At 52.7% G+C, this 21,764-nt stretch overlaps 1 protein-coding gene across 1 annotated transcript in view; it reads left to right on the plus strand.

The window, feature by feature from the left end:
- The window catches only part of LAMA5 (laminin subunit alpha 5), a 53,492-nt gene that overhangs the window by 12,397 nt on the left and 19,331 nt on the right, over positions 1–21,764 (plus strand). Inside the window, exons 7-35 of the mRNA XM_019470654.1 lie at positions 9–99; positions 874–1,008; positions 1,481–1,543; positions 2,914–3,054; positions 3,434–3,571; positions 3,824–3,958; positions 4,448–4,582; positions 6,471–6,608; positions 6,826–6,878; positions 7,070–7,169; positions 7,696–7,748; positions 8,151–8,256; positions 8,963–9,062; positions 9,262–9,418; positions 11,133–11,271; positions 14,081–14,223; positions 14,325–14,431; positions 15,168–15,321; positions 15,680–15,840; positions 16,423–16,531; positions 17,039–17,136; positions 17,668–17,869; positions 18,288–18,414; positions 18,609–18,748; positions 19,559–19,674; positions 19,965–20,176; positions 20,410–20,614; positions 20,842–20,986; positions 21,565–21,705. Coding sequence (XP_019326199.1) covers positions 9–99; positions 874–1,008; positions 1,481–1,543; positions 2,914–3,054; positions 3,434–3,571; positions 3,824–3,958; positions 4,448–4,582; positions 6,471–6,608; positions 6,826–6,878; positions 7,070–7,169; positions 7,696–7,748; positions 8,151–8,256; positions 8,963–9,062; positions 9,262–9,418; positions 11,133–11,271; positions 14,081–14,223; positions 14,325–14,431; positions 15,168–15,321; positions 15,680–15,840; positions 16,423–16,531; positions 17,039–17,136; positions 17,668–17,869; positions 18,288–18,414; positions 18,609–18,748; positions 19,559–19,674; positions 19,965–20,176; positions 20,410–20,614; positions 20,842–20,986; positions 21,565–21,705 — 3,744 coding nt within the window. The remainder of the gene's footprint in view (positions 1–8; positions 100–873; positions 1,009–1,480; positions 1,544–2,913; positions 3,055–3,433; positions 3,572–3,823; positions 3,959–4,447; positions 4,583–6,470; positions 6,609–6,825; positions 6,879–7,069; positions 7,170–7,695; positions 7,749–8,150; positions 8,257–8,962; positions 9,063–9,261; positions 9,419–11,132; positions 11,272–14,080; positions 14,224–14,324; positions 14,432–15,167; positions 15,322–15,679; positions 15,841–16,422; positions 16,532–17,038; positions 17,137–17,667; positions 17,870–18,287; positions 18,415–18,608; positions 18,749–19,558; positions 19,675–19,964; positions 20,177–20,409; positions 20,615–20,841; positions 20,987–21,564; positions 21,706–21,764) is intronic.

The raw sequence follows: 21,764 nt of genomic DNA on the forward strand, positions 1-21,764 counted from the left end.
TCTTTCAGCATCACACCACTGGCATTAACTGTGAGAGGTGCATCCCAGGATACTACCGGTCCCCTGACCACCCAATTGACTCTCCGTACATTTGCTATCGTGAGTGTGATTTCCTCTGCAGGCTGTAGATGCCTGCTTGGACTTGATGACGCTGGGGAAGGTGGTCTGAAAGGTTGGGCTGAGAGATTTTTCTGGTGTAGGGAGTCCAGCACCATAAGACATGTGGCTATGTGGGTGGTTCCTGCTGCAGTTGGCATTGCCCATAGAAATGTATGTGTGCATGCAGCCATCTGTACATGCAGACAGTATGTGTGTCTGCAGCATCCGTGAAATCGGAAGCGGTGGCATGTTCTAAGGCTGGAATGAGCTAAAAATGTGTTGTTACCCCTGCTGTTGCCTGTAGGGCAATCCAGCCTTAGCTGTCATCTCTGTGCCCTTTCAGCTGGCACTTGCAGACCATTGCTCTCCTTGCCCTAAGACAGGGATTTCTAGGCAGCAGTGGGTTATATCCATCTTGCTGGGGAGCCCAGCTCATTCTGGTAGCTGTGACACATCAGCTGTTCTGCATTGCATCCTCACGGCACTGTGCCACCACCATGTCTCCAGGGAAATTGGGATCTCCTGGAGAAGCAAGCTGGGGCTGTGCTGCTTTACTTGGGACCCTGCAGTGGGACAAGCACAGTGGAAGCAGTTCCTCTAAGCCAGACGTCTTTTGAAGAGGCAAAATTGCACTTTTTATGTTTGCAGAGAATTTACAGCAGATGGTGGGGTATCTTATAGAGGCTCTGTGTCGTAATGATGCTTCTGTGGTGCTCATGGCTGGCCAAGGGTCTCAGTTAGTGACAACCACTGCTGGCTTGTCCCTCTCTGCAGGCTGTAACTGTGAGTCTGACTTCACCGATGGCACCTGCGAGGACCTCACCGGCCGCTGTTACTGCAAGCCCAATTATACTGGGGAGCACTGTGATGCCTGTGCCGAGGGATACCTCAACTTCCCCCACTGCTACCGTAAGTGGGGGTTGCAGGGCTGTGTGGGGTGGTCAGGTCTGGGACTCCACAGACCCAGCAGTGCAGGAAGGGCCAACAGCTCCAGTTGGGGCTGTTCTCCAGGTGCCTTTTCGCCATGCCACATGGCAATCCTGTCCCAGGAAGAGTTCCTGCAGGTGAGAACAAGCCTGTGTTTGGCTTCGGTGGAAGCTGGACCAGAGCTGAGCTGGGCTGAACCTGGCTCTCTGGAGTCAATGTGAGCTTCCCATTTGGCTGGAGTCTCATCTCTCATTTTCTGTGAAAGACATCTTTCCAGAGCCCAGGTTAAAAATGGTTGTAATGGATCTTTGTTTAGTGGGATGTCTGCACTTTGTTCCATGTTCCACATTTTCATTCAGCCTGTTCAGCTTTGGGACTGTCAACCCATTGGTATCCCAACAGAATTTCTTTGAGCGTGTGTGATGACCTGTGCAATGTCTCTTTCTCTGCATAGCCGTTCCAGCTTTCGCTCACAACGATACTGGAGAACAAGTGCTCCCTGCGGGACAGATAATAAGTAAGCAGTGCAATTTTCCTTGCTGCTCTGGCAATCACCATGCTATTATTGCTGTTATATCTCACCACCCAATGCAAGATCAGGTCTTCAGCTTACTGGGCACATATGTTGTAAGAGACAGCCCTGACACAGAGTGGTTCTGAGAGAGGAGGCAGCTGAGGGGTGGTGGAAAGGAAGTTTTAATGATCTCCTTTTTATAGACAGGGAAACTCTAGCCCAGAGTGACCGTGTGATTGTGTGCTTTTTTCTGGGGTCCAGGCCATGTGGGTACGTCCCTACTGGCCTCCCTTTAAGGAACCCCCCAAGACCACAGAGGGGCTGTGGCTGAGCTGGAACCCAAGCTGGGTTCTCCCAAATCTCGGCTTCTGGGTTTAGATACAAACTTGTCCTTCAGCCACACCTGCATGCCCTGTGTTTTCCATGTGGTGGACAGCACAGCAGGTCTGTGCTGATGGCCCCCTCCGCACGAAGCTGCGGGTAGCACGGCTGCAGGCGCCTGGGAAGCGTGCACAGACGGCCGCTCGCTCTGTGTCGCTTTCTCTGTTGTTTTGAAAGCTCCCCTGTGCCGTCATCCCTGCTCCCCACCGCCTCCCTCTTCTCTGATGCTCTCTTCTCGGTTCATTTCCTCCCTTGTGCTTTTTTTTCATCTCTTTTCCCACTGAGTCCTCCCCTGTCTCATGCTCTCCAGTGCGCTCCAGATAACCTTTTCCTTCCTTCTGATATTTTAAACTCTGTGTCTTCCAAATAGGTTTTTCTTTCCTGAGATGGAATTTCTCACTTCCCTTCTCATTTCCTCACCTCCCCTACCCTTTGGTTCTTGGGTGATTTTTGGCCTTCCCTCTCCCAGCCCAGCACCCCACACTGCTGCTGTCGGTGAAAGCAGGGCTGGCCGAGGGCCTCAGCACTGCTGGCCCGGAGCACCCGCCTGCCCTGGCAGCAGGAAGGTCTCGGATGCAGCTGAGCATGGAGTGACCAGAGAGAAACCCCAGACCCCACCCTGGTTAGCTGAAAGCTTTGGTTATTCCCGCACAACTCCTGGGCAGTGCTGCACAAAATCAGCCCTGTCTGGGCTTGTGCAAGCAGCCTTTGTCTGCCCTGTGCATTGCCCTGCTGCCTGTCCAGCACCTTGCACATCTGTGTGATGCTGAGGTCTCCCAGCCACCCTGCAACCCCAAGAGCCAGGTGTGCTGGTTGCCTGAGCAGGGTTTGGTTAAAACATTTGCATCTGGTAGGAAGGCTATTAGGAGGCAAATGCTTGAGCTGTTGCCTCTCATGGCAACTCCTTCCCTGTCCTTATGGAACCTTTGCCCAGGGGCAGACATCAACTGACAGCCGTGTGTGGTGTTGCTTGTTGTGTGTCCCCGCTCCAGACTGCGATTGCTACGCCGGTGGAACGGAAGGCAATGCCTGTCGCAAAGACCCTCGGGTGGGGATGTGCGTGTGCAAACCCAACTTCCAGGGAACACACTGTGACCAGTGCGCTCCAGGCCACTACGGACCCAGCTGCCAGTGTGAGTGACTCGGGGTTAGCGGCCCAAGCTTGCCCTGCTCGCCTCCCTGCTGGGGAGGAGCGTGCCTCTCCCTGTCCTCCGCTCGCACTGGAGAGGAGGAATTCTCCAGCCCCACTTCCAAGTGACAAATTCCCATGACTTTTGCTGGTATTTTCCACCCAGCCCTGACCCTCCAGTGTCCTCCCGGCCTGGGGGAACTCTTGAGAAATTCCCTATAGATGTGAGCTGCGGGCTAGGCATGCTTGCTGTCAGCTGTGTCCCCCATGGTTTCTCCAGCGACTGCATTTCTACCCCAGAGGAACAGGCGCTCTGGTTCCTTCCCTAGGAAGGGGAAAGACTAAGAAGCTGTTTATTTACTAGTGCCCTTGTTGTTTTCCAGCCTGCCAGTGCTCTGGCCCCGGTCAGTACGATGGCACCTGTGACAACGAGACAGGGCAGTGTCTGTGTCGAACAGGATTTGAAGGGCACCTGTGTAACCAGTGCGCTCCCGGCTACTTCAACTACCCTCTGTGCCAGCGTGCGTATCTGTCCTCCCATGGGCCTGGGTGGGCACACACAAAGCCAGACTCTTCTGGCAGGGTTTCGAAGGAGGACTGGGAAGTGGTTTTGTGGGCGTTTTGGAGGATATATGCAAGGGGCAGAGATTGACAGTTTGAACACTTAGAGCAGCACCTAAATGCCCATCTGAGAACCTCAGAAAAAAAAACATATGGCCATGAGCTTTGCCCCGTGCTCCCAGCACAGGGCAAACGTTTTCTCTCTGTTGCAGTATGCGGCTGCAGCGCAGTCGGGACGCTGCCGGGAGGCTGTGACTCCGTCGGGAGGTGTTTCTGCAGACCCGAGTTTGCTGGGCCGCGGTGCGAGCAGTGCAGCCCTGGGCACCACTCCTACCCGCACTGCTACGGTAAGGACATTGATGTTCAGTTCCTGCTGGTCTGTCACCTTCTGAAAAACATGCCTGTTTTTGCAAGACAGATGTTTCTCAAAGTCAAAACCCGTGTGGTTTGCACTGCGAATTTGGCAGGCTTGTTCTGGAGTTCATGGATCATGCCAAAACCTGAAAGACAAAGCAGTTTCTATCAGTCGCACTTCCTCATCACAACCCTGCTGTGACGTGGTGTCTCAGCTTATGCCTTTTTTTGTCTTTTTAGTGCATTAACCTACTAAACTGCTGAGGAACATTGAATGGGCTGTAAAAAACGCTCAGTGGCATTTTCCTGATAAGGCCATGACTCCAGCTGAAAATATTCCCTGTCTCTCCACGGGATTAAGAAATTAATTTAGTTTTGATGGAAATGGCTAATTTCTGTGGGGCTGAATGACAATTCAGACCAGCAGTGGTTGGCCATGGATCACACATTTCATCAGACTATTGACAGTCCTGCTCTTACAGCTTGCTCCTGCGATTCCCGGGGTGCAATGGACAACAACTGCAGCCCAGCTGGCCAGTGCCGATGCCATGCGAATTTTGCGGGCCACACCTGCAATCAGTGTGCCCTGGGCTTCTATGGGTACCCCAGCTGCACACGTGAGTAACCACCGTCGGATCTCAGGGGAGGGAAGGGAATAGCTGCTGCTACTGACTTTGTAATGGTTTTCCTTTCCATAATCTGTCTCCAAGGGTTGTATATGAATATAGTTGGCTCTTGCAGCAGGAATCAGTTTTCCTGTGTGCGGTTCACCTGGCTCTCTCATCTGACAGGCATGCTCTATGATGAGCAAACATCTCGAAGAAATGCTTCCCCAAAGGCTGTGCAGTTTGTCTCCCCCAGTTCATTCACTAACAGCAGGAGCTTGGGTCTGCCTGCTCAGTTTGGAAATAAAACCCAGTCCGGACGTATGGCCTCTAATCCAGTGACCTATTAAGAAACAGACCTGCAGACTACAACTTGCAGAGCAGCTGTGGTTCGGACTCTCTTTCCGAAAGCAGTGTGTGCAGATGAACATAAAACGTGCTGAATTGCATCTGCCTGTCCTCAGGCTTGAGTGCCTGCAGCCAGAGAGAGCAGGGCTCTGAGTGGGGTAACATTTTCCCAGCAAAGTCTCAAACCACATGTTCAGATTATACCCTGATGCCATGAGATGCTCAGTTGTGGCTCACATGACACGTCCAGGTCTTTAGGGCTTATTCCACCTTGGTTCATGCCAATGCACAGGAGGGCCAACTGTGCTGAAACCAGCAGCAGTACGGTTGTACAACAGGGTGAACAATGAGGATCAGGATTTGGAATTTCGTGTCAGCCCCAAAGTCAGGGTGTCTGCTGGCGTGGTGAGAGCTTTGCACCCACTTCCCTGGGCACTGCTGCTGGTGCCAGGGTTAAGCAATGCCTGTGGCAGGTGCCTGTGGCCCTAGATACTCTGAATAGCCCTCTCCAGCTCTGGGCAGTGTCCCCATCTCCCTCCCTGTCGGCAGTCCGACTGGAAGCCAGATGTACTCTTATGTCTCCCAGCAAGAATTTACTGCTCATTAAAAAATAATCTGTGATACAATTTCCCTGAAGCAACAAAAGAGCATCATCACCCTCTTGCACCATACTAAATGTAGATGCCTGAGCGGTGGCCAGCTGGCAGAGCACTGCTCACAAATGCTGATGCCGGAAATATGCCTTTGAAGAGGCTGGAGACATAGAGATGAAATGGTCTCACAGGAGTTCAGTAGTCACTTTTTTTTTTCTTTTTTTTTTTGGTGTGTCTCATAAAGCAGTGTCCAAATTGCCGAGCTGTAGAGGAGTCACAGCAAGGAAAACGGGGGAGAACCTGATTTTATGGGTTTTTTTAATCTGTTGTTTTATGAACAATGTTTTGCTGTTAGCCAGTCTGGGAGTGCTGGCTGGGCGAGGAGGGCATGGGCAGCTTCCTGGCAGCTTGCTGACCTTTCATGCGATAGGGCAGCAGGATCTCTACGTGTGCTCGCAGGAGTCAGGTCACGCAGGAAGCCGCAGAGCCATTGCCCTGCCCTTGCCCTCGGCTGCCGGCAGTGCCATGGCTGTGTTGTTGGCCTGCTGACTGCGCACAGCGTCCACAGGGCAGACCCTGATGGCTGAACGCTGCTCTTAGGTGTTTGGGTGCAAATGGGCTTTTGTAGGGTCTGATCTGTCACTGGTTGCTGACCTTTAGGGGATGAGATCACACATTCCCCTTTTCCTTAACCAGTACTTCTCCCCCCCTTCCAATATACACATAAATGTATGTGAATAGGTGTGATAAACATTACAGCTTCTATTGTTTTTCTTAAAAGATGGGGTGTTTTTAACCAAAAGCAAAGAATGAGTGTGTATGTTATTTATAACCCATGTTTCTGGCTGCTTTGATGGTGGTGAAGGTCAGGCAGACAAAAGAGGTTGTTGGTGGGAAGCCTTGAATGCAGGAGTCCCTGTGCCCTGCAGCTCCAGCAGTTGCTCTCCCCTCTTTTGCAGCTTGCCAGTGCTCCCGGGAGGGCTCTCTGCACAGCACCTGCGACCAGGAAACGGGGCAGTGCAGCTGCCGGCCCAAAGTGACGGGACTGCGCTGCGATAGCTGCGTGCCGGGCGCCTATGGATTTCCGCACTGCGAAGGTAGCCCCCTTCTCCTCCCTGATGGGGTGGGGGGGACTCCGGTGTCTTGGGACATAGCAGTGCGGTGCTGGTAAATCACAGAATTATAGAACAGTTTGGGTTGGAATAGGCTTATCATCCCCCAGGAGCTTTGCAAGGGAAGAAATAACCCCCTTTAGGAACAGCTGGGGTGTGAGCTATCTCTTTATAAATCCCTCCTTGTGCCTCTCTTTTCTAGTGGGCTCCTGTAACCCAGCAGGGTTGGTGACTGCAGATCCCTCGCTGGCCCCGGTGAGTATCAAATGAACCCACCAACCCCTGCAGGTCATTTTTGTGTGATCCTCTTTTACTCACTTTGGGACAAGTCCTTCCTTAAGCACAGCCTGAAAGCAGCCATTACTCATGCCAGAGTAGCAGACACCACATTCAGCCACCGTGCTGCAAATTCTCACCTGCTCTCTTCTCCCTCTCCCTTTCCCCAGGGCTCCTGCGCGTGTCGGGCATACGTTGAAGGCCCAGCTTGTGACAGATGCAAGCCCTTATACTGGAACCTGACTCCAGAGAACCCCTACGGCTGCATGAGTAAGGAAATGGCATTTGCATGGCCCCAAAAAGTCCCCTCCCTGCTGTAATGGTGCAAGACCCAAACCCAAGCCAGTGGGGACCATCACTGCTGGATGGAAGGGATACCCTTCCTTCCTCCTTCACCCTGAAGTGACATGTCAAAGCTGGAGTGGTCTGGGTAACCCCCACTTGAAGAGGGGAAAGACTGGAGCCTGGAACTTTTTGCTTGGGATGAAACACAGGGCTTGTGCAATGAGTTGTGTCGTTCTCAGCCCTCCCTGCAGACTTTGCACACTTAGGTTTTCATGGTCAAATGTGCAGAAAAGGCAAATGTCTTTGGCAGTTGTCCTCAACAGTAACTGTCCAAAATGAAGTGTGAGCTTGTGCATAGTGCTTGTGCAGCACTACCCTCTACTTGACCAGTTCCCAGCTCCTCTTATCCCAGCCTGTGTCCTCTGGTGTGGTGTGGGTACTGTCCCCCATCAGGCTTCTTCTCAGGGGCTGACTGATCTTCTGGCTTTCTTGTTCGTCTCCCTCTCTCCAGGCTGCAAGTGTAATACCAAGGGCACCATCAGCGGAATCGCAGAGTGCCAGCAGGTGGGTTTGCTCTTCTCTGCCTCCAGGCACCTCCAAGTGTATGCTGTGTTGGGAGTGTTTCAGCTCTGTCTCTCCCAGCAGCTGTTGGAGAGACCTGTCCTGACGCTGAGCTCTCAAAGGCTGCACCACAGTCTGGGCTTGCATGAGAACATAGGATTAAGACCTGTCATAAATTAGGCACCTAAATATTTCTGGGTCTGGCCCAGGATGCCTGGATTTTTGTTTGCCTGCATTGTTGGGTAATTTAACTTATCTGGCCCACCCACGCACAGGAAACAGTGTAGAGCATGAAACTCAAAATGCTTCTCCAGTGTCTCAGACTAGGACCCAAATAACTGAGAAACAGCTTGGCCGTGACGAGCAATGGGAGGGAATGAGCTTCCATGCCTGCTTCTCTCCTAGGGCGACGGGCAGTGTTTCTGCAAATCAAACATCTGCGGCCAGTTCTGCTCAGCGTGCAAAGACGGCTACTTCAATATGGAGAACGCAAATTACTTTGGCTGCCAAGGTGAGCCTCCTTTGTGATGTGTTGGGTGAAGGAGGGGGGTCACAAGCAGCTCTGCATATACCAACTGACTGTTGGCCTTGGAGAGAAGGGGCAGGAGATGTCCCACCTCTTGCTTTTGATTATACCATGGCCCAGAGCAGGGGCTGGGTCTTGCTGTGGATCTGGAGACCTGAGTTCACACTTTTGTCACCGTTGGACACAGGTCTGTCAGGCTGGGGTATGAAAGGCCAGGAAAGGTGCCCCTTTGGGTGCCAGAAACTGGTGTGTTTTAACCACTGGCCATGTCCTTGCAGCTCTACCCCTTCCTCCTGTTGAGAGCAGGTGGGCATGGACATGTCAGGATTGCTGCTCTCCATCATGCCCATGGGAAGCAGGGAAGGAGGAGAACTGGCTGCTCTCAGCCGGCCCACGCAGTCCTGGCAGGGCTGGGAAGAGGGAGCAAGGCTGCTGCTGGCGGCAGGGCTGCGGCGCCCAGCCATGAGGGTTTGCAGAGCTTGTTCCTCATGCAGCCGTCAGCCGTCTGGAAATAGCTCGGCGCTGAGGTGGAGAGGAGCTGATCCAACTGGGGCTGGGGCCAATATGAAAACAGATACAACAGAATAAAAATAGCAACCCCAGCCTCCCCGCCCGCTGGGGCACGCCTTTGATTAGTGACCAGGAGCTCGTTAGTGCCGCGGGAATGTAAACAGGCGCTTCCTGCCCACAGGCTGCCGGTGTGACGTTGGCGGGTCCCTGGGGCCATCCTGCGAGGAGCGGAACGGAGCCTGTCGCTGCCGGCAGAGCACACGTGGGCCCACCTGCACCCAGTAAGCTGCTAGCGGGAGGTGCACCTTAGGGTGCTGTGCCTCCTGTTCGCTCCCTCAGGAATGGCGTCCTTGGCCACCACAAGGATGGGGACCTCATCGTCTGGGCTGCTGCCACATCAGCCGCGTGCCTGGCAGAGGTGTCCTCTTACCTCTCCCTCCAGATAGCCCAGCAGGTAACGGTGCTCCCTCTCTTCCCCAGACCTGCGCGGGACCATTATTTCCCTGACCTTCACCACTTGAAATTCGAGCTGGAGGAAGGCACCACGCCGGCCGGCCGGGCTGTGCGCTTCGGCTACAACCCCCTGGAGTTTGAGGGCTTCAGCTGGCGGGGATACGCACAGATGTCCTCCATCCAGGTACGCCTGGTGTCTCCAGCCCAGCCCAGCTCCCCCTGGGGAGGATGCGGCTGGTGGAGGACTGACGTGCTTTTGGCACACATCTTTCACCCCAAGTGCTTCTCAAACCCCCAAAGTCACATGATGGCCAACATAAACAGCACAGTGTATATATAGCCTGTTTGCACAGATATTTCCTGTAGTGCTGGGGACAGCATAGACTGATGAGGGGAAAGATCCTAAATTGGGAATCCCCAACATCCTAATCCGGTTAGACAAAGGTGGTAGCTTGGTGATTACTTACAGGGATGTCTAAACACTGTCTCTGGGTTTCCTTGTGGCTCTTTCATCTGACTCTGCTCTTTCCTGCAACTCTCTGCATAACCTTCCCTCCCTTTTCCAAAAATAAATTAGCTTCTCCTTAGCTGCCATGTTCAGCTTGGACCTCTTGTTACCATTCTGCCTCTGCTCTTGCTGTTAGCTGGTTTGCTGTAATGATGGTTTACACTAACCTGGAGTTGTCTAAGCCCTAGAAGTAAAGCTATTTCATCTGTTGACCCTTTTTTCTCCTCAGTGGATTCTTCTTCTGCGTGGCCCCCGCAGAAGTGTTGCCTGTGTGTGTGTTTGGGGATGGGGTGCAGGGTAGTGATTCTCTGACAGTCTTGTCCCATATAAGATGTTCCTTATTCTGGTGCGTGTACTTTCAGTTTTCTTCTCTTTTTCATGCTTAGGTAAAATAACAGAGGGGCCAAATGTGTAGCCATTTCCCATTGAATTCATAGGTAGGAGCTAGGCATTGAACTCCTGTAGGCTCCCTTGAGAAAACCCCAGCCTTAAAGCTTAAGGATGGAGCTCATGCTCAAGCTCATGGCTTTTGTTTTGTATCGAGTGTTGGCATTTGAGATAGAAATAGGCCTTGATGGAAGGGCCAGCACATGGCTTTCTGCTGGCAGGTTTCACCTGTAGTTTGCTCTCTGCAAGATCCTTCCAGTTTGCTCTCCAGTGGGAAGATGGTGTGTAACTGGAGCTTTGAAGAACACAGAGCCCTCATTAGGAGTCTTCCTGGGCAAACCCCAGCTTTGCCCTGTAGGAGGGTATTTAAGCAGATGCTTAGATCCTTTGAAATGGTTTGGACTTAAGCATCTCTTTAACTGGGGTCTTGCCAAACAGCGTTCAGGCAGGCGGAGGGCTGACGCACCCGTCAGTGACACACTCCCTTAGCACCACTAGTCCTTAGCATTGCAGGTTCCCGAGGATGAGGCACCAGCTCAATTTGCAGCCTCCTCTGTAGGCATCTGGGCAGAGTCCCATAAAAACAAGGGCAGGTGCTTCAGCGTTTGGTACCTGCTGGCTGGTTACGGCACACTAAGCCCAAAAGCAACATGCCGATAACAAAAGCTAGAACTTCTTAAAACCTTTCCGCTGGCGTGGCGTGTGCCCCAGGATAGCTGAACCACCCTGCTGTGCCACAGCATCTTCCAGATGTGGGCAGAGCCTTTCCACCCCCTTCCCACAGGCAGATTGCTCCCTCGGTGGCTGGTCCCAAAAGGAACGGCATCACGAGGCGCCCGTGCCATGACTGTGCAGCAGGGCCAGTGTGCTTGTCTCCTCCTTGCGCTGTGGCATGTTGCTTTGGGAGCAGTGAGCCGAGCGGCTGCGCTTGGGCTGGTAGCTGTCAGCGGTGGAGGTAATTGAAGGTGTGCTCTGCTTCTCTCCCCTTTCTCTCTCCCACCAGCCCAAGGTAGTGGTGACTCTCAATGTGACCTCCCCCGACCTCTTCCGCCTCGTCTTCCGCTACGTCAGCCGGGGGCCCGCCAGTGTGGAAGGGAGGGTCTCGGTCGTTGAGGAAGGAAAGTTTAATGTTTGTGGCAACTGTAAGTGCATTTTTCACTTCTAGACTAACTCAGAGCATCCCACGCTGTGACACTGCTCCTCTGCCCCTTCTCCTGCCCCAGGTGTGCCCATCCCAAGTGTGCCCATCTCAGGTGGCCGGCCAGAGCCGTGCCATGGGATGGCGAGGGAGGGGGAAGAGAGGCAGGCAGGCAGGCAGGTAGGCAGGCGGGTAAGGCTCTCCCGCAGAGCGGGTGGGCGGTCAGGATCTGGCCCCCCAGTGACGTGTGCCCCGTGTGCTTTTTTGCTTTTTGCAGAATAAAATCAGAGTCACTGTAGACGTGAAGGAGGCAGAGCTCTATCTGTTCCATGTCATCCTGAGGTATATTAATTCAGGAGGGGCCACTGTGTATGGCAAAATTACAGCTTATCAGCCACGAAGAAGAGGTAAGGATCCCAGACTGCTCTGCTCCCCTGCACCACCGCCACCTCCTCCCCATCCCAGGCAACCTTCTGCATCATCCTTTCCAGAAGACACTTCCATGTGGCTTTACCCATTAGTCCTGTCCTTCCAATTGAAAGGCTGATTTGAGTTTGCAGCCCCCTTTATTTAACAAAGCAGCGGCAAGCTGGCCCCCAGTCCTGGGGCTGCGCACTGAGGACTGTTATCAGCCAGGCTGGTGTGAGATAAGGCTATTGTATGATTCGATACAACCTTTCCAGCATGGGACAAGATCACTCCCAGTGCCCCAGGCAGAACTGAGCTGAGTTTCTACAAAACCAGAATGGGCCAAGTGCTGGGACCTGGATCCAAACTTTGGCAGCTGGACATGGTTTTATTTCGCAGGTGACCTCATGTGGCAGTCCTGCCCTTGCCTTGCGCTTTTCCCAAACCAGGCTGCTGGTTTCACACATGGTGTGCGATTTGGAAGTGGTGTAGAATTGCATGTGTTATACAGGCATTGCACTCTGGTGCAGTGTCTTCTCATCAAGCCATGAGCTGCTGGAGAAGAAGAGCCACCAAAAGATGGCTGAACAAGCCTAGAGACCCGGACAACAAATATTCTGGGAATCAATATGAGCGAGACTGCATGGGGACAGACCTGAGGCCATGCAGGTGCCCTAGTGGGTGGTTGGCTGATTGATTTTACCCCTTCTGATGCTACAGCCACATTGTCCTGCTGAAGCTCTTCCTCCAGACCATACGTGCCCAGCACAAGGCTGTTGACACCAGCTACCTAATTTATCATTGTGTGAAGTTCTCTCCTCTGTCTTGAATTGACATAGAAGGTATTTTGCCTTTGATGTGATATGCAAGGTTTGAAATGCCAAGATACTATTTTTCTACTTTTTTTTGAGGGGGAAAATAGCTGCTTATTTTTATGGCCAGTCATATTACGCAGCAGAAAGACAAGAGAAGCATAAGCCATGCTCATGCTTTAGGATCCCACCAAAGGTCAGGAAGTATTTAATCTGTCCTATCCAGCAACAGAGCTCATTTGCCTTATAATGTGTTTCCCTCCTTGCTCAGAAGCAACATTTGATTTTTCTAGTGCTGAAGGCAAGCTGCCAGACTGACGCACCAGCAATGGGATCTGGGAGGGCAGCTTCCTTGATAGGCCAGATAGGCTCCAGAAATGCTGAGCCACCTTCTGCCCGGGTGGAATGGGCTTCACATGGTAAAGGACAAACAGCCCGGAAAGAAGATAAGTTGGAAGATGTGACTTGCAAAAAGAGAAGCCTTTTCCAAGTATGTGATTTGCAGACCGGTTTCTCCCACCCCACCTCCAGAAGCCATCTCAGTTTGAGTTGCGTACCATCTCAAAGGGATGTGAAACTTCAGCTTGTCAAGAAATCTACCCCATTGCCTGTTCAGGGAAATTTCTTCATTCCTCGCATCCTCACCTCTGCTTCCCATCTGAGAAAGCGAGGGCTCGGCCTCAGCTGATGGCAGGCGTGTCACAGAGCTAGCACACATGGGAAGGGGCTGACCCATCCCAGCAGTAGCACAAGCCCTTGCTTTAGCTTCTGGTCCTCTGCATTATGCCTTGATGTCCATGTACCACACCAGGATAGTCAGCGTGCCGCATTCCCCACTTCCTCCTTCATCTCATCTGCTCGCCATGCAGCCATACTCAGTGAATCCTTCTCACCCGTGCTCTTCAAAATGCTCCTGAGACTGCTAGACAGGCAGACAGTCTGCTTCTAGGTGCTGTATCATTACTGCATCCAAAGTTAATGAATTCAGAGGTTATGGGACTGTGTCAGCTGAGCCAAGGAGCTGTTCAACGGCAGCAGGATCAGGCCTTATCTGTCCTGTCAGTTAAAATTAATGTCTAAATCTCAGGTGCAGAGTCTGTGGCTGGCAAGAAAGACAGGAGCGCAGCTTGGGGATCTGAGAGTTTGCCAGAAGACAGGTATCTCGCCTGTGGAGCTGGGGTCAGAATATCTCTAAGGAAGAACGTATCTGGGCAATTCTTTTTGTCGGTCTCAGAATAAATTCTTCACAGATGAGTTCCTTCCTTCTCTAGCTGGCAAAACATTCCTTGGCATGCAATACTCCGTGCTTTGCAATCCGGGGATGCAGAGCACACTGAGAGCTGTGGATTAGCATTAAGGATTGCAGTGATTTATTTTTTTTCTCCCATTAAGCTACTGAGCAGATTCAGAGTGGATGTCTCTCTTACGGGACACTGTGGGATTGTGGTGCATCTGCTACAGCAGCGCCAAGAGACCAGGAGGCCGGGACTCCCCGCTGCACTACAGAGCTGCTTCCCTGAGTGTAGCCTCCTATTTGCAGCTCCAGGTTTTCCATCCCAGTCCCTTCACAGCCTCTCATCCCTCCCACTCCAGGTACAGAGCAGACCAAGCAGATTGTCTTTGCTCCCAGCACGGAGCCAGCCTTTGTCACCGTCCCCCAGAACAGCTTTGGGGAGCCCTTCGTACTCAACCCCAACACCTGGTCTCTGGTTGTTGAAGCAGAGGGTGTGCTGCTGGTAAGGACTAGCCCCTGTGCTCCATCCACCACAGGGGGCTTCAGCAGCTCCCTGGGGGCAAGTGTCCCAAACATAACCAACTCTCCCATCTCTCCTTCTAGGACTATCTGGTTTTGCTACCCAGCTCATACTATGAAGCTCCAATACTGCAGCTAAAGGTCACGGAGCCATGTACCTACCAGCCAGCCCCAGAACAAGCCACCCAGAAGTAAGGATCTCCACATCTTTGTGTTGTGTGGGACCTACTCAGCTCCTCTTGGCCTGGGGTTAAGAAATATATACAGTCCACACACTGTGAGGGTCTGGATGCAATAAAACTGCTTAGTGGAGCACTTTGCCATGGTTGATAAAGCCCGCTGAACCTGTGCTGTCCCAGAAAGCCAACGCATAGATCTCCTCATCCATGGCACAGTCACTCTGTGTGTTCTCATGGACCCTGGAGGGCCAACTCACATAGTAAGACCATAGCCCTCTCCTCTGCTAGGCTGGGTTCCCAGTGCTGGGTTGCATGTTAGTCAACAGCCCTGGAAGATGGCTACAATGAGTTAGGTCTTGCTGGACTATTTAAAATGAATGAGCAGAGTCTGGTAGTGCTTAGAGCATCTCAGTGCATCTACTTGCTCTGCTCAGGACCTCTCTGTCCATCTTGGCAGGAAGGCTGGTTGTGTTCTGGACATCAGTTGTCCCCTCCACTATAGCAATGGTCCCCAAGATAAAGCACATTGCAAGGGGAGTTGTTGTTTGTTGTTACTGCTGTCATGGGTCCTGTAATACAGAATCTCTTGCTCCACACTAACCAGAGATGTTCCTTTGGGCAGTGGAGCCTTCGTGTTGGACCAAAGCCTTTTGCAAATCTTGCTGGGATCAGGCTGCATGGGTGCTCTTGACTCTTACAATCACGATGTAACAACCATACTTTGCAATTTTTTTCTTAATGTTTTTAGCTGCCTCTTGTATAAGTACCTGTCTGTGGACGGCTTCCCTGCTGCGTCAGGGGTGGATGCGGTGTGCAGGCTGGACAACCGGTTACCCAGAGTGTGTCCCACAGAGCAGCTCAGCCCCTCCCATCCCCGGATGGCGACATGCAGCGGCACTGATGTGAGTGGCGCTTCTGTTTCATCCCTCACATGGGCACTGCGGCACTCATCCCTCTGCTCCCATCTGGTGCTTTACATACACCTGGGCAGATTAGCAGAAGGGCTTTGCACCCATGTACACCCCCCTGTTGCCCCATCAGTCTTGCAGCTGTGTGCTTGCATGCCCTGTTGTTCAAGGCACCCAAAAGCAGTGTTTCACATGCAAAGGGCTTGCAAGGACACGGGTGGTATATGGTAAGAGTTGGCCCGTTGTCCCCTCAGCTGCAGAAGAGGCTGGTTTGTAGCACAGGCATCCTGAACATGTTCACTATAGGTGGTGGAACAGGAGACCCTCACTCAGTCATCTCTCTGTCCTCCAGGTGGAAGTCCAGCTCTCCCTGCCTGTTGCCCAGCCTGGGAAATACGTGCTGGTGGTGGAGTATGCCAACACCAATGCTTTGCAGATGGTGGGCATTGCTGTGAGCTCACCGCATTTAACCATGCAGCAGGCTACATTCATCTTCTACCCATGTGTCTACAGGTATGGTCAGCTCTGAGACAGAGAAAGGGGTTTGGTCCTCCTCCAACAGAGCAAGGACAGGCTACCCCAGCTGAGCTTTTTCTGCTTTATCACATGAACAAAGCAATGCCTCAGCGTTGTACATCTAAGCTGTGTATGTCCAGACTCATTCTAGCTGGACATGGATTTTAGTGACTGTCTATCCGTGGGAAATACATGGCATCCCTGGCACACTACCTGTGCCAATGTAGTCCTCTAATGCCTCTGCCAGGAGATAATCTGTTGCTCCCGTTTACAGCTGGGTACATTGGTAGGGGCCCTGATTTAGGGAATGGCCTGTGAGCAGGTTTATTGAAGCTGTTGGTGTGGGTGAAACCCTCTGCCTTACTGTAAAAGTGTCTGACTTCAGACTGCAACCTTTGCAGTAGGAAACAAATGTCTGGGGTGTCCTTGGGAAACCTCACTCTTATGACTTGCCAGAAAAAGCATCAAAAGATTTACAGGCACTTTGTATAAATACCTTCAGGACCTATAGCTGGCAAGACAAGAAATGGGTCATGACCCGGCTCAAGGCTGGCTTCAAAATCTGTGTTTCTCTTACAGTTTCCTTTGTCGAGGGATTGCTGTAGATTCCCAGAGCCGCATGGCAACATTTGAACTTACCTCGGAGGCTACCATTCGGTTCACCTCTGATCTGGCTGACTTCTTCCTGGTAAGGCTCCCTGCGAGGGCAGCTCTGTTTGCAGGTTGCGAGGAGGAGAGGCAGGAGCAGTACCTGTTTGGACTGGATACTAGATCTTAGTCTATGTCATGAGCAGTCCAAGGTGGAGAACATGGTCAGTGGTGTGTTTTGAAGTAGATCATGGGACTGGGATTTTGGAGATGGGGAGAAGCAGCTGCTCTTTGCAGAGGGAGCTCTGCAGCAGTGTGGCAGTGCTTCTTTCTATTTTACCTTGAAGGCATTCAAAGTTGCTTAGCCAAGGATATAAAACAATCCCATAAATATGTGGAGCTTCTAAACACCTTAGGGCTTATGCCAAGGAAGAAGGGGCAGTAAGGAGAGGCGTGACCTGCCATGCATTAGCTGACGTGTCTGATGAGGAGGTGCTTACTGTGGTCAGCCTTGATCACTGGTGGGCACAAAAACTGCTGTAGGCTCCCAGTGGCAGAGACTGTCATGTAACCAGCCATCTCTCTCTCTCTCTCTCCTGTGCGGCAGCACAAAGTGTACCTCATACCTGCTGCACAGTTCACCGTGGAGTTCATTGAGCCAAAGGTGCATTGCATCAGTGTCCACGGCACGTTCTCATCCAACAGGTAAGGGTCTCAGGTCCCTCAGGGTTTTAGCATGAATGTGGCTGTTTCCAAAAGCAATTGCTTACCCCACTTCCCTCAAGTTTGGAGCCTTTTCAGTTCTTGACCCAGGAAAAAGAAATCTGTGGCTGAGGCGAAGCGCCTTGCCCGTGTCCACTGAGCAGGCAGCAATGAAGTAAGGACTGGAAGTCAGGCTGCTGGTCCTTTACCTGAACACCACACTGCCTCCTGTGGCAGACACTCAAGTGTCATCCTGAATAGCCTTTCCTGCACTTGCTCACGTACAGCAAGAGAAACTCACTGTACCTGAATTCTTGACACTGCTTTGAATCAATATTTGCACAGAAATTAGCCTGTGCAAGGTTCCTGTTCTTCCTGCTGAGCCTCAGGGGTCCTGGTAGAAAGCTCTCCCTCGGCAGGCATGCTTCATAATCTGCCAGGTGTTACAGGGCCTGCTTCTGCTGCCACGACCCCCATAGCCTCTCTCTTTCCTTGTCGGAGATCTTTACATCCTGTTTTCTCCTTGTCTTGCAGCAGCTCCTGTGTTCCCTCAAGGTTCCTGAAGCTTTCTCAGTTGATCATTTTGGAGGGGGGCCAGGCTCTGCCCATCGCTCCTGATGTCCCCCTGGCTCAGGCGGTCCACATGGCTCCAGCCGGGGTCCCAGTGGAGCCTGCACCTCGGCCTCCTACAGCGGTGGACCCCACCACAGAGCTCATCCTCCTGCAACCACCACAGGTAGTGGCATGGGTATGGGTTGGGCTGGTTTGCTGGTGCTGTGACACCAGACACCTGGGGCACAGAGAAGTCTTCCTTCTCTATTCAGTAGCTTTAGCAATTAGCAATTTAGCAATTAGCATTTTCAGAATTTAATCAGGACTTTAAACTTGTCACTGAACCTGTAATTCCTGTGGACTGTCTTGTCTTAGCTCCATCCCACCCTGCTTGGTTCTCTGGGCTCCCAGGAAAAGCTTTGCAGGTAGCATCATTAGAGGGGGGAGTGTGGAGACGAGGGGGATTGATTTACCAAAAGTCTCAAGACCTGACAGCTGTGCACTAAGAGCACAAATTTGTGCAACAATAAAAAAATATCCCAGCTGTGAGTGCAGCCGTAAGATGTGGGTTTTTGTCTCTTTGTTCTCCTGTTTTGGGCCAGGCTGCTGTTGTGTTTAACAGCCGGATCCAGACCCTGGGACGCTATGCTTTCATCCTACACTACTACCAGCCCAACCATCCCACCTTCCCTGTGGAAGTGTTAATCAATGGCGGGCGTATCTGGCAAGGTGAGAAGAGCGGGGGACCTGGGGGAAGCTGCTGGTAGGCAGAAGCCCTGGAAAGTTTTTCCTGCCAGAGGGTAACTGCGGGTTCCCTGAGGAGTGCAAAGATGAAGCGAGACTGACTCATCTCTTCCAAACTGGGAGGGTGTGATGGGGGCTGCAAGGGAAATGTGGGACCAATATGTTTGTTGTCTTTTCAGGTCAGACCAATGCTACTTTCTGCCCACATGGCTACGGGTGCCGGAGCCTGGTAGTTTCCGAGGACCAAATTATCCTGGATGTTACTGATAATGATCTGACTGTGGTTGTTCGAGTGCCAGAGGGCAAGCAGCTGTGGCTGGTGAGCCTCTCTCCAGGAAGCTCCCAGGGCAAGCTGGACCAGGCTCCAGCAGGGCCGGAGTTTATCCTTGGGGATTTTTGTCACTGTGGACTACAGGAATGTTTCCCACCATCACTCAGGTTCTGAACTACCCTAGAAAGTTGCAATCTGCAACCTTAGTGGTGTAGAATTGAGGGCAGAATTCTCAGAGACAGGATCTGTATATGACAGTTATTTTTCACTGTGTGGTTTTGATACCAAAACAAGGCAGAAGTTGAAGCTGTTGCTTTGCACACATAGCTTGTGATAATCCAGAATAAGCCTTATTCCTGCCCCAGCAATATTTTGCACCTGCATAGCATTGTTTGTCCAGGCAGGTCTCATCATGGGAGCAGGTAGCCCTTGTTATCCTCAGGTAGCAGGACTAGAAGATTGACCAAAATTTGGATAAATGGCTAAAAGACAGAATTGGAACCCAAGTGCCTTCATGTCTAGGAGTTTGAGATGACAGTGACTGCCTGCCTCTGTGCTGAAGCACAGCCAGTGCTGCCCTTTTGGGGTATCCTGCCTTTTTTTACTCCAGTGAACTCCAGAAGTGCCAGTTCCCACATGGAGCATTAGAGTAGATGGACCCTGATGGACAGACCCTAATAGAGAGATAGATGCTGGTCTTTCAAGTACTTGGGCACTTTGTGTGTTATGTTCTGTCCCAGCAAGGGATGAGCTGATGAGAAGTTGGTGCATTTGGACTTCTGAGTGAGCTCATTTTGGACTGCATCTGTGTGGCTCAGCTAAGGAGCCTGGCTCACCCATCTTGTCCTTGCTTCATAGGATTACATCCTTGTGGTGCCTGAAGACAGCTACAGCTCTCAGTACCTGCAGGAGGAACCCCTGGACAAGTCCTACGATTTCATCAGCAGCTGTGGCATCAACAGCTTCTACATCAAGTGAGACCCTTGGCTGTGGGTGGCTGCTCTGCTGTCCACGGTCTGCACACTCCTCAGGGAGCAAAAACCCCTTCCCTTCATGGGCCCTGTGTGTGGCAGGGGAGGGATCTGGTTAAGGCTTTCCTTATCTAATGACCAAACCTGTGAGTATTTGGGGGATCTCAGTGTCATAGGGCTGTCCCTCCCACTAATTCACTACCTGTTGCTGCAGGAGATCCTGCTGGATTTTGGAGTGGTGGGGAGGCTGTGGGAGTGTGCAGCCCAGTGATTCCTCCTGCCTTCCCCTGCAGCCCCAGCACATCATCGAGGTTCTGCCGCGACTCTGCCATCTCTCTCTCCCTCTTCTACAACAACGGGGCACAGCCCTGCCGGTGCCACGAGGCAGGGGCACGGGGCAGCCAGTGTGAGCCCTTCGGCGGGCAGTGTCCCTGCAAGTCCAATGTCATCGGGCGAGAGTGCTCCCGCTGTGCCACCGGCTACTGGGGCTTCCCCAACTGCAGGCGTGAGTTGTCCCGTCTCCTGCTCTGCTTTCCCAGCACTTGCTGTTTTGCCTCTTACAGGGCTGAGGCTGATTTGAGAAATGGCTGCATTTTCCAGCCCTGTAATGGCTCCACTTGCATGAAAACAGCCCAGCTGCCTGCAGAGCAGTTGAGCTCTGCATCCATTGCCTCATGCTCTCCGTGGGCTGCCTGGGTCTTGCTCCCCCAAACACAGCCCCTTTTCTGCCCCTTCCAGCCTGCGACTGCGGGACACGTCTCTGCGATGAAGTGACAGGGCAGTGCATCTGCCCTCCACACACCCTGAAGCCGGAGTGCATCGTCTGCGAGCCCCAGACCTTCGGCTGCCACCCCCTCATCGGCTGTGAGGACTGCAATTGCTCTCGGCCCGGCGTGCAGGAGCTGACAGAGCCGGGCTGCGACGTGGACAGCGGGCAGTGCAGGTGAGGGAGCCCTGTCCCAGCGCAGGGCACGTCTGGCAGCATCCCTGGTCCCTGCTGGAGTGATGGGACTTGTCGGCAGGTTGCAGAGAGGAAACGTGCAGGACAGGGAAATCCTCATCAGCACTGTGTCCCTGCCGATGCGGGTGAAGCTCTGAAAGCCCGGCTGCTCCCTGCACAGCAGCACAAGGCGGAGGTTTCTAATGCTGCGGCTCTTGCGTCCCATCCAGGTGCAAGCCCAATATCATAGGGCGACAGTGTGACCTCTGTGCCCCTGGCTTCTACCACTACCCCAACTGCTGGCGGTGTGACTGCCACCAGGCTGGCACTGAAGCAAGCGTGTGCGACCCAGTCACGGGGCAGTGTCACTGCAAGGTCAGTCCTTTGATGCCTTCACGTGGTGTGTTTCTGCTCGGCTCAACTCTCCTGCTCTGGCAATACAGCTGGTTCAGCCTGGGGAGGCTGTGGGTGTCTGGCGTGGTGGGAGGGAGCAGAGCTTGAGAAGGAGAATGCCTGTGTGCTGAGCTGCAGCCAGCCCACCCTATGTGGTCGTGGGTTCAGAGCACCCTGAAAGACTCCTTCTCCCCATCTTTCCTGGCCATGAAGGCCTACTTCGGGCTGTCACTGCGGAGACAGGCAGTCTGAGTCCAGCCCCATGTCAGAGCCCATTGCAGGTAAAGCCCTGTTGACTCCTCCTGCTTCTGTGTGACGACAGCAGAGTAACCTAAACTGCTGCTGAGCTACCTGCTCCAGCCCCTTTGCAGGGCTCACAAGTGCTTTCTCCAGGTGAATTTAATGTTTGATGGTGGTGTGCAAGCAAACATGTTCGGGGACCGCTTAATCGTCTTTCAGCATCACATCGTTGTGCTTTGATCACTCGTAGGGCTGTCTCTGTCCTCCGCTAAGGTCTAGTGAGGAGCTGCTGACGCTGTTGAGCTTTGCTTGTCTTCCAGGAGAATGTGGAGGGCCCGAGGTGTGACCAGTGCCGCCTGGGGACATTTTCTTTGGATGCCGGCAACCCCAAGGGCTGCACCAAGTGTTTCTGTTTTGGTGCCACTGATCGCTGCCGCAGTGCTGAGAAGCACCGAGCTGAGGTGAGAGGGCCCGGGGGCCACCAGAGCCTGCAGTTCAGTTGTGTTCCCGTCTGCCTGGC

The sequence above is a fragment of the Aptenodytes forsteri genome, unplaced genomic scaffold (assembly GCF_000699145.1).
Source record: "Aptenodytes forsteri isolate BGI_AS27 unplaced genomic scaffold, ASM69914v1 Scaffold47, whole genome shotgun sequence".
Classification (NCBI taxonomy): domain Eukaryota; kingdom Metazoa; phylum Chordata; class Aves; order Sphenisciformes; family Spheniscidae; genus Aptenodytes; species Aptenodytes forsteri.